General features: G+C 30.6%; 2 protein-coding genes and 1 long non-coding RNA gene across 3 annotated transcripts in view; 1 reads left to right on the forward strand and 2 right to left on the reverse strand.

Annotated features, from left to right (window-relative positions):
• LOC106690039 (thiamin pyrophosphokinase 1) overlaps positions 1 to 6933 on the reverse strand; it is a 12165-nt gene extending 5232 nt beyond the window's left edge. The window contains exons 1-2 of the mRNA XM_014435296.3: positions 6246 to 6933; positions 4248 to 4483 (exon numbers count right to left, since the gene is read on the reverse strand). Coding sequence (XP_014290782.1) covers positions 4248 to 4483; positions 6246 to 6384 — 375 coding nt within the window. The 5' untranslated portion in view covers positions 6385 to 6933. The remainder of the gene's footprint in view (positions 1 to 4247; positions 4484 to 6245) is intronic.
• Positions 1 to 11440, forward strand: part of LOC106690041 (uncharacterized) — a 12166-nt gene extending 726 nt beyond the window's left edge. Inside the window, exon 2 of the long non-coding RNA XR_001344529.2 lies at positions 11189 to 11440. This is a non-coding gene — a long non-coding RNA (uncharacterized lncRNA). The remainder of the gene's footprint in view (positions 1 to 11188) is intronic.
• The window catches only part of boi (brother of ihog), a 69663-nt gene continuing 66226 nt past the window's right edge, over positions 9111 to 12547 (reverse strand). The window contains exon 15 of the mRNA XM_014435297.2: positions 9111 to 12323. Coding sequence (XP_014290783.1) covers positions 12195 to 12323 — 129 coding nt within the window. The 3' untranslated portion in view covers positions 9111 to 12194. The remainder of the gene's footprint in view (positions 12324 to 12547) is intronic.

Raw genomic sequence — 12547 nt, forward strand, 5'->3', positions numbered from 1 at the left:
TTAAAAAGAAACTAAACCACTCTCAAACAACTATATTAATAAAAAATATTCTAGTTAATTTTTAAACGTTTCTCGTCAAAGATTAAACTTTTACAATTAAAATCAAACATTTCCTCGAAAAACTCATTGACTATTACATTTTTAAAGCACAACATATATTTATCCTCGTATCTGAAAGACTTCAGTATTGGGTTGCAGATTCATATCAAGGCCATTCTCTCTTCGTAAGATTTGTGTCTCTGATTGATTGTAGGTCTTAACTATTAATACATGGATATGAAAAAAATCGTTATTTAGGGGAAGCACCGTACTAAAAAACTCACTCATTTGGAATAGTCGTTTTATTACAGTAACTGGCAATAAAAAATTAACAAAGTATTCCTCACAACCCAGGAGTTTCTCAGGGTTAACTTTTACATATTTGAATGCTGCTACCGACGATATGGAAAGAGAGAGTGAGAAATTGGGGTAGGATTTCTAACAAGGATGCTCAGTAATACTAAGTACTTTAAGAAGAATGAATTTATCTTCACCGCTTGGATTTTACATCAGATTATATGTCTGTCTCAAATTTTTAACCGCACAGACACCTTTGGAAACTCGACCAATTCTGCAGAACGTACATGACAGAACAATTAGTTCGGCTAAAAACCACATTCTTAACGAATCCGTCTGCAACCTCCTAGGTTTTGCTAGTTCATTTGTTTTACCTGGTTAGTAACCAATTGTTGGGGTTAGCGAGCGTTTCCATCCGTGTCCTCACAACCCTGGTCGATTTTCTCTAGCCTTGGTGATTAGGTTAAAACCTAATTTTGCAACTAATGTATGCGTCATTGGGAGTTTGATCATTATTTCAATGCCAGAACTCATAAAGCCATCACACTGCAAACCATGAGATGTTTAGTTGAAAATCCTCACCACTCCGTAACTCACAACTCTGGATGTTTGAGGTTTACCATGCTCCAGGGTAGTGATGCATAGAACAGAGTTGTGAGGAAAGCCAACTCTACATTTTTTCTTATGTATTTATATTGTTTCTCAATAGTCCCATATTGTGGAGGGTAATAAAATATAATTAAGATGCCGATTATGAAGTAATAGAATTATCAAAAACACACTCAATTCTATTTTGAGTTGAATTATTTTCATCTTTCTTAAAGTGCAAATGTTTTCGTAGCTTAGAACATTTAGGAAAATAATCTTATTCTCATTCTTTATTATTATATTTTTGGAAACTTCGGGGTGTAACTAATTATATTTATCTTCCTTTTGTTTTACCCGAAGAAAGTAGGTAGTTTGAGGTATGCGCAGGAAAAATAAAAGATAAAAAACCCTGGTCATTCAAATAAATTTAAGTATAGTATTTACATTTGTTGTTAAGAGTACTTTTAACGCCATGCTTAGTAATTATGTTGTAAATAGTATTTACTTGATATTAGTATTTAATTCAATTAGATTTATTTTTATTATTTTCGTTAAAATTTTTCTTTATTTGAAAAGAAACATATATGTAATTCATATTTATATTATTATAATTAAACAAGAGAAACCGTTGCTAAGGGTTGCTATACAGTCACTAAGGCATCAACAAGCAACAGGCCGACGATCTACACTTTAATAACAGTTGTTTTAATTAGTCTAATAAATTCACTAAATAGTAAATTTCAGTTTTACTAAAAAATTTACTGTTCTAGTTACGAAGTCAGTTGGTTTTTCAAAACGTTATGACTTTTTATCATAGTTTGGTGATTTTTGAGATATTAAGACTGTTGGCATATTAAGATATTATGGATTTTCCTTTATTTTCTCCGAGCCATGGACTTAACCTCACTACCCTGGAAAACAAATTTAAATTGTTGTACCGTATAAACTAGTAATTTCTATGATGGCCTTTTTATAAAAATGTATCACTAAAAAGAAACGCAAATATAATGCAATTGAAAAAATCAATGAATTTTTTTAATAGTAGAAGCCGTACCTTTTCCACTTTAAAATGTCTAAATTACCTCCGCTACCTATTTTCATTTGAAACCCGTAAGCTCCTAGTCACTTCTCGAATATTTCACTACTTTGATGATTGCTGTACGGTATACGAGGGCGTCTCTGGAGATCGCGAAACGAAATTAAAAGGTTTGATAACATTAAATTGCGGTGTACGATTCATCTTCGGCATCCAAAGTGACGCCTCTGTCTACCGTTTTTGTGCAGAGTTGAAGTGGCTTTATCCTTCCTATTTTCTTGGCAGTAAGTATTTCCTGGCATCCTTCATCTCCCAAGTCATTCAATCACGCCGTCCTTCACACATCTCCGAGCTCCTTCAATTCAAATCCTCTGTTCGTTCCAATCACGACACCTCCACTAGGGGTATTCATGATCTTTGGTTTAACATGTTAAAGCGTGTTAAATGGAAAAACTCATGTTAAATCGAAAAAAAATGCCTTATTTTACCGTGGTAAAACGAAATAACATTTAACATGGCTGAGAGTCTGTTACTTGGTCTGTCTGGTATTCATATCCCTGTTATTAAACCAGAATGGATAATTTTAATGATACATTTGAGAAAAAAAAACAATGTAATTTCATTCTACTATCTGAAAATTTGTAAATGCTCGCCAGATAAAAATCTCACTATATGAACCATGTAATTATTCTTAGGGGCATATGTCCCAGAATAAAGTTATTTTTTCATTTCATTTCATAAGCTAAACTTTCACACAAATTCCACTTTTCACTCACTCTAGGCATGTTGTAATTAATTAATTAAATCAAAACTGAAGTAAACAATAACATGAGGGTCTGGAAGGAAGGTTATAAACATAAAGGCTTATACAACAAGTTGCTGAGAAAATCCGCTAGGGGCTCTTATGCATTTAACGTTTAACATGACTTCAAATAGGGCTGCTCACAATCTAACATTTAACATGGTGAAACATTTAACATTTAACACAACATCATGAATACCCCTATTACTATATACTACTAATACCTGTTTCCGGTCTTCAGATTTATACTCAAGGGCCCACCGAACTGCTGCCTTTGATAGGTCGTTCATTATCCGATCTTAATCCCTATGGAACTCCATTACTTCCAATACCCTCTCTACCTTTAAATCCCGTCTGTTCAATCATTTCTTATCCATTCACACCTCATAAAATTGTAAATAGATAGTGTAAATATGTATATAAATTACTACAACGTTCTTAATTATTTTTACATCATTTTCTTTTTTCTTTTTTTTATTGTCCAACTGATTAAAGTTAGAAAGTATAATTATTTTTTATAATGACTATTTATTTTCTTTGTATTTTTGTTTATGTATCTCTGAGGCTCCTCAGCCCAAATCTGTCTATCTCTGTATTATTCTAAAGGGACTCGTCCCAGAATAAATAAAGTATTATTATTATATGATCTGTCTACATTTGGCTTGCCTCGTAAATAAATACCTCCGAAAATTCTTAATGTTTTAATGTATAATGTATCTGTTATAGTTTTAATATATTTTGAAAATATATGATGTTTTTGTATAAGTTCAAAGTGCATTATGTTAAAAGGAAGATGCTTAAAATTGTTCTTTCAATGAAATAATTCAGTACTATTTGTATAACTTAACAAAAAATATTATTTATGAGTTTATTTATATTTGAAATTTGAGATAAGAATCTTTCTTTCAAGATGGACTCCGTAGTTTATTTAAATCTTCAAGTATCTGTTGTCTTTCACTCGACCTTAACAAACAATAACTGAGGCACTCGGTCGTAAAACTGATAATTAAAAGCTCTTAAAATGTTAAAGTATTTTTAACTTCCTTCAACCAGCAGTCACTTATTTCTTTTAAAAATCAAAAAGATCAGCCCTAGGCAATCTGGTGGTTCCAAAAAATTTAATACAAATTTATTAAAAAATAAAATTCCTTTAGAATATTATCAATATTCTATATATATTTGTACAATGTTCCGTGTTTCCCCATCTTCAAATAATAATATTATTTAAACAATGTTGAGTTATAAATTTTATTTAAGTGACCATGTCACAAAGTTTCTAAAAAAGGAATGGATGTACTTAACAATGAGGAATATTAGTTCTTAATATTCAGCAAGTTTATTTTTCACCTCAATGTCTTAATAAAAAGAACGAACAACTTCCTTAGAAATAAAATCCAGAATAAGATCGATATCATGTTTTAGGAAAAAGCACCTCAATTATAATAATGTTTAAAAACCATACTTGCACCTTAGGTAAATACTGACTTTTTGAGGACAGGTTGTGATAAGAACGTGTAATCCTTTGTCGAAGTCCGTGAAATCTTGATCAGGAGTATTCAACACTGTGATTCCATCTTGTTTCTTGCACAAATCCATTGTTTCAGGTTTTATCGAGTCGAAATCTCCAGTCACGTAGTTCGGTGGAGGAAGGTTCAGTGAGTGATCTTTGACGAAGTTAAACCAGCGGTCGGTTCCTCCGTCGACAGTGACCCTCCAACAAGCTGCATATTTAATAATTAATTTAAACAATACAATAACAATTATTAAAACAAATTGGATACTTATGTACAGATGTGCCTGCCCCCCCCCAAGTGCGATGGCGCATGATCCTCTCCCAAAAAAATTACCCTCCATATTTATACAATAAAAAATGGATCCACCAGTGGGAGGGAGGGTATTCTTACTAATTATTGGGTTCGGTGTCATTTAATTCTGTTGATTCAATTTTTTTAAGAGGTATTCACCTAACATCTGCGGTTTTTACTCCCCAGATTTTTAATATGCTTGGGATTCATTAAAAAATGAATGATTATAACCTTCGAAATCCAGGAACTCTTTAGATGTCGTCCATAACGGTTTTGGTTGGTTGTGAAACTGAAGAGAATTTCTGCTAGTTAGTGCTAAATAGCTGTGCGTATATCCCTTAGAAGGATGCTAATATGTTGAGAAAAGGTAGTCAGTTGAGTATTATTAATTTTATTGCTTGACGTTTAAATATCTGTACTGATTTTTGTCAGTTTTTTGCTGGTTCTATCTACGCAGTGTTTAGTTTTAATTAATCTCAAGTCCATTTTATTTTCTAAATCATAAAGAAATTTGTTCCAGTCAACTCATCCTTTAATCAATGAAGGAGAATAGATCCGAGAAACGAAGTTGAAAAGAGCTTCACTGACTATGATCTGACTAAAAGTCATCCAGAGATTTTATAATGGCTTGAGAGGAGATAATTTAGAACATGATAAATATATTCAGAACATCAACACGTTTTTCGAAAGACGTAGTCAGAAAGCAGGGTTTATGTGCGAGAGGATAGAATAAGCATCGGTAACAGAGACATGAGGAAGTACGATGTTTGCCATCCCCATCATTGTCGTCCCATCCATAAAAAAACATCAGATCAGGCAACAGGCAGGCTCAAGTACGGGTAGAGAAACGGTTAAGCTGCAAATTCCGGTTAATTTATAATAAAGGGGGACCTTGCGCCGGCTCTGGGGGTGGCACATCCTACCCTACCTCAAAGGAAAAATATATCAAAAGAGATGTGTTTTTTTCATAGAATACAAGGTCATTCTATACGAAATCATCCAATCACTGGTATTAATACTACCAACTAAGTATTGTATATTGAATTTTGTATTCAAAATTTTATTGGTTATATTGGAGCAAAATTTCAAGATGTAGAAATGATGAGATTGGGAACAAATAAAATATAAATATTAAATAAGACCAAAAATTCATTATATAACAAGAAAGAATGAGCTAATTTTTGTTTAAATTTTTTTTTATTATTAAAAAATTACTAAATAACATGAAGTACATTATCTAACTAAACTGGGAGAAAGAAAATTACAAATTCCTTACTTGTATTTACAAAATACTTCTGTTATTTTACTTGTTATAACCATTAAAGTAAAGCGGTTTAAAATGATGATTTTCCTAAGGATAGTCGTTTTCATGATTATCACCAAAATAAATAAAAATATATATATTGGTTTGGGAAAAATTATATATAAATTCAAGATCATTAAATGCAGTATTAAGTAGTTTTCAATGGTATTTCTTTATTCTTTATCTCTATTTGCAATACTTTCGTAGTAATTGGTAGTAAACATAAACATATAAGGCAGGCATTTTGGAAAATCTGCCAAATTAAAGCTACAACCCTTCAGAGACCAACTAGTTTTTGTAGAAAATTTATTCTAAAGAATCACTTATTAATAAACAATTCATTAAACATTTACGTAAACGTATAGATTGACTTACCGTTGGACCACAGCTGGCACATTTTTTCTGGTGAAAGGGATATTCTTCGATTCAAAATCAAAATTCCATAAGTTCCAATGTTGGACAGCGACCCATCCTCGCAAAAAATATTCCAATCTCGATCAACAGTTGAACACATCACGTCCTTCCCTCTTGAACACAATGACTCAGCAGTAGGGAAGGCTCTGACGATACTACGTTTCACACTATGAGCAAGCGTTGAATAAGTTGAGGAACTGGTTGACTTTAATAACAGAGCATGTAAATGGCGGGAGCTTTATCACTATCAGAGGAAAAGGACCGAGTTCAGCACTTAATGCTATTATCAACTTGTATCACGGATGGATTTTGCTACAGAATAACGTACCAAATACTTTCTTATCAGTTTAAAATTCCATCAGATTAGATTTTGCTAAGTATTGAGCTCGACAAAAAATTGAAAAACATACAGATTTATCAACACGGAAAATGATCAGAAATATTGCAGATTTCGAATGTCTCAATGGTGTATGATATGAATAATTGTTCTTTTCTTTTTTAACATGCATTATGATAAAAATAGTTTGTACAACTTTCTGTTCAAGTGCAGTTGTTTTGAAGACTAATAATCGGACAAAAATATACCGTACCTGCAATAACTTAAAATAAAATTCGTTACAGTTTTGTGATACCATTGAATCATAAATATTATATGAATAGGAGGGAGATCTGAATTCTTGTGAACAATCATGCCTAAGGGGAATATTTCGAATTGATGCTCGTTATGTTTTATTTTTTAAATCAACATAGCCATAATAACACTATCCGTATAGAGGTTATTTTATCTTCATATAAGTACAGATTGGCCTGTCGTAAATCCTTATCAGTATAAGATTGAACACCTGTTAATCAAACATTTATTCAAGTGGTTTGTATAAAATCACTATTTATCGGCTAAAATAACCTAATACGTTTCTTCAATGGTGTGTTATTTTCTATCAATTTATTTGCCGGTTATAATAATAATGCCAAAACTGACTTACCAAATTTGAAATAATATTAATATACAGTTAAAGCTATACATAAAGGTTTGTACCAGAATACATAACAATGGTTAATTACAAAATTTAGAATAGTAAAAAATGGACAATTTGAGAAATTAAATATTTAATTTTAAAAAATATATTAGGGTAAATGCATATTTTCAGACGACAAATTTCTGTCGTGCATGTAATACCACATTGGTTAGCAAGTATGAGAGTACATGTGAACAAGCTGTTAGTGAACCATTAATAATTATAAGAAGTTTAACTTAGTGATTAAATAATAAAAACTAACAATTTAATACAACAATTAACTATCACTATAGACAAATAAAAAACAGGAAACGTGCAAGTTCATGAGTTACACCTAAGATTAGTGTTATATGATGCTACAATTTACAAACAATGTGTCTACAGATAATTAATAGTTCTACCAATTATTAAAGAAATCCTAATACCACGAGAGTACAGTCGCGACAGCAAATGTCATTGTATGCACGATGATAGGTGTGCCTCAGCTGTAACAATCACCGTCTCTGTGGAACCTGGGCTGAATCCACCAGCGATCAAAACAATAGATTTCCATACACTCTGGCTTAGATTCAATTACATCGTGACTTCCTCCGGGGTAGAAGCATTCGCTCAGTCATTGACAATCCAAATTTTACTTCATATATCGATCATCACATCATTACATTCCTCTTGAGCTGATTTTTCCATTGTATACGATTTTTTATACTTCAGCCTTAGTTAGGGAGGTGCACCAGGTAACATTGTGTTCAGTTGGAATCAGTTTAAATTTGAACCCTATTGAAATCCAAATATAGGGAAACGGGTGAGACCCAATGCTCTGTGGTTTAATACCTCTAAAGTTTTATTCTATAACTAGCTCATCTGGGAATGTCCAAATTGTCACTGTCCTTGAACCTGTGTATGTCCATGGGTAGGAGACTGCTGAATTCAGCTTAAAGAGACTGGTTATGGAGCTTTGGTTAGTAACCCTAGACTATGATATAGTATAAGAGGCTTCCAGGTCTTCAGGAAGGACTGTGCTCATCATGTGTAACGGGAATAATCGCTCTGGTCAAAAACTCTATCAAAGCAGAAATGGATGGGATACTTATTCAAATTAAAAATAGACAAATAAAAATCTATAGTTACTACTCCCCTAATGAAAAACTTTATGCAGAAAATATAAAGAGAGTTATGTGTAGGAAAATAATAAATTCAGCTTTCCAACAGTTGAAGTAGCCTGTGATCAGGATAAAATCCTGAGGAATTATGTATTGTTACTTGGACAATGGACATCCAAGAAAAAAAAATCCTCCAATAAATTTCAAAATTTGTTGTAGTTTATATGAAAAATTGAATTTAAGGATTTTTAATGATCCTAAAAATGAATTATGATCTTATCTGAATATTTGTTCGACAACTCTTTGGTAGATTATGAAAACTTCAATGAAGCCATTCGATTGATCAAAGAATGACTCAATCAATAAATGAAGCCATATTAATATTACTGTTCAATGAGGTATCTCAGATAATCATTGTTATATTAAATTTTTTTTCAATTAATTGATTATATTTTCTTAAGAGAATATAATTAAATTTTTAAAAAATTATTTTTACTTAAGGCCCATTTTCACAGGGCACACATCTGTCATGCAAATTTTGTCACACATGCTCTGATAGTTGATAGTACTACCAACTATCAAAGCAAATCCTGATAGTAAAATTGTAAATGTCATTTTAAATGATGTTAATGGCTATGATAGCTGTCACCATCACCGTCACCATGGAACTGGACTCAAAATAAAGAAAGAATTCAAGAAAGGAAACAATGCAAATTTATACTATTGTATATTTTGTAAAATATTATAAACATATAATTATTATTATACTAATGGCAAGGTTTCGATAAATGATTTTCAAGCCTGTTATCACAATACATAATAACTAATGAGAATGACATCTTTCTGATTCACGTTGCATCAGTGCACACAACTTAATAAGTTATTTGAGTAATCTCATCTCAGTCTAAAATAATCCTCTACATTATTACCAAAAGTATATTCTTCTATTTTATTTTCTTCGAAAATACTATACTTTAAATATATAAAATAATTTATTTATTTTTTAGTCATACTAACACTATAAAACTATATTTTACATTTAAACTTAACTAAACAGAAACAGTATGTCCATTGAGAGACCTTCAGGTCTCATACTTATAGGTTATTGTAGTCATAATTTCATAAAAAAAACTATGTACAATATAAATCTCTGATAAATTCATGAGCACTTTAGCTAGTCACATTTTGTAACCAGCTAACTAACTTGATATGTCTTAATAAATAATGATTAAAGCCCTTCAGTTGGAATGTTGGATGGGTAATAAGTGCTGTGAAGAAAAGTTTACCACCAAATACCAACCACACAGGTTTTAACCACCAATGAGAATAACCTAAAAAGTACATTTATTATTTGGAACTATACTGGGTGTATGTAAATCAAATATTAACAATTAAACGTTAAACATGGATATCGAACCAGAATAAGAAATTATTCTTTGAAATAACTTTAATCTTTTCAACAAAACATTTTTTTTTTTTTAGCACTTTATGTTGGTTTGATAGTGAATTTTTAAGGTTGTTACAAATTTAGTTTTTAGAAGGTCCCATTGAATTCCACTTTAATTTGAAAATATACACACACCCTTTACAAAGTCAAGTTACATACAATTAATTTACTTATACTTAGGTAAACATTCAAAGATAAAACAGGACCTAGCCACTCAACGAAGTGTGGTACAAGTGAATCTGGTACAAGTGAGAACCAGCCATCAACATTAAAATCTATTAGCATTATATTTCCAACTTATAACTAGTTAATATACAAAGCTAATTACATTATGCACAACCATCATAATACAGATAAATTATTTTGGAGGGAATAGGAAAATAATTGAGGATATGGCACCTTAAATAAAATTAATGCCAAATAACCATTTTGTATCTACAAGAGGGAGTAGTGCCTATAATACAAGATCAACAAATATATCTATCTTTCCTGACTAGTAATTTTAAAAAAAAATAATAATATGCTTTTCAGGTTAAAGCAATTGAATACAAAATTTTTGTAGAAAAATGAGCAAAACAAAACAAATTTCATAAAGAAGATATATATTAAATACAAGTTCAATTTTATTATTTACAGCATTTATATACAAAATATTTACACACAAAATACTATGAAGTAAATATACTTAATCTCACTCGTCATAGTGTTTATCATGTATGTTTGTAAATAATCTCTTCAGCTTGCTGAACCATTTCTCTAACCGACTCTAACCATAGCATTTTAAGTCAATTCTTTCATAAAACTTTGAGTTGTTAAATATTACTAATAAAATTGTTTTATTGACTATATTGCAAACTTTAAGCATAACAAACTCTTACAATCCAGTCATCACTGTTCATTGATTCAACTCATAATAAGTTAAATACTTATTAATTGGGGGAGAAAAAATGTCAAAAGTCTGTTCCAAAAACCACATCTGGCTTTCCGGAAACAGAGCAAGGGAAGTACAAGTTTGGGGAGTAATGAGAGAATCTTATTTAATTCTCAACCACATAGTATATTTGGAAAGTGGTATTGTCACCATTCTGCTCTTACATTCTCATTTATCTCAACAGTATTATCAGGTACTCATTTTTATATGGCCATGTAAATCTAAGAAGTAGGTAGGCAGTATTTCAAATACAGTGTGTCAAAATAAAAGATAAAATAACATATCGATTAACATAGAATAACATATTCTGATATTTTTAGTAAATAACTATATAATTATTTTAAATAAGGATTTACTTTAGTCATGTGATATAATTAATTTAGAATTCTAAGATTTTTTTTTATTTTCAGAAAAGATAAAAAACTCCAACCACAAATATTCAATGATATGAATATTTTATTCTCCACTGGATGAAGCAATGAAATAACTAAGAAAATAATAATTTGAAACACCAGTTTAAAAAATAACATTATGTAGTTATTGTTTGTAAGGGCTATGGGGCATAAAACCCAATGTCATCAACACCTATAAGTTATATGAAGGATCACCGTAGTTTAAAATAGTTCAGTCAATTAGAGATTCAATATACGTAGGAGTTGCCATTTGTTGAGTTTTAATGTTAACTACTCTATTTCAATCGTTCATCATTAGGAAATCTTACATCGCAGCATAAAAATACATTTTACACTAAACAAAATATAAAAACATTCAGTCATATCATTAAACTATCACAATTCTTCCTCTTACTATACAATAGAAAGCAAAGTTTAATTACATGGTATAATAAATAATTACAAAAAAATTATTAATATCAAATATAAGTCTTTTACATTTTTTATGGCTGCCATTAGGAAATTTAATAATGGAATCTGAACAAAACTATTACATTTTCTATCAAATAACTTCAAGAAGCACAATAGAAAACTTATAAAAGTAATTTGAGCAAAAATGATATTTGTTTATTGTCACAAGTAATTAAGTTTAAATAACCATTTAAAAATATATATTATTCCTGATTGAAGTGAGTTATCTTAGTGATATTGATATATTTCTACTTCATTTTAATCTTTTATTGTTTTTATTGACAATTTTTTATGCCTTTGATTGTAAAAAAGTTATACAATAAATTTCTTCATATTTGGTTATTTAAATTTAAAACTATTGAATAACAATAAATTTTCAAAATTCCAGTCTGAGTTGGCTAAGGCTAATAAATTAAAATTTATTAAAAATTAAAAAAAAAATGCCACTTTGAGGACAACCAAAATAAATAACACCTGTTGATTCTGTAATGAGTCTCCGTTGCTCATTAGAAGAATTCTAACCATTCAATAGCTAGAAATGTAATGCTATTTGTCAGACGTAGTTTTCACCAGTGCGAGCCATTATTGGAGGAGGAGTACACCAATCACTTCCCGATTGAGCAGGTGCACCAGAAGGACAATTGTTGTTATGCCTTCGCATACAAGAGAGTTCCATTGCATTCTGTAAAACAGACAATTATAGGTCATTACAAATAACTGCTTTTAAGAACTGAGTTCTAAAAAAAGAATTTTTTTATTTAAATTTTAAAAAATTTAATTTGGTATAAAAGAACTTGCTTTGTTGAGGAAAATAAAGTTGGATATGACCTCAATCCAGTTTAGAAAACTCAAATTCGAATAATTTAAGTCTAACAGTTTCTGAGGTGAGGCAAACTTCTTGGAGCC

Source organism: Halyomorpha halys, unplaced genomic scaffold (genome assembly GCF_000696795.3).
Source record: "Halyomorpha halys isolate HHAL.00 unplaced genomic scaffold, Hhal_1.1 Scaffold1558.1, whole genome shotgun sequence".
NCBI classification, from domain to species: Eukaryota; Metazoa; Arthropoda; class Insecta; order Hemiptera; family Pentatomidae; genus Halyomorpha; species Halyomorpha halys.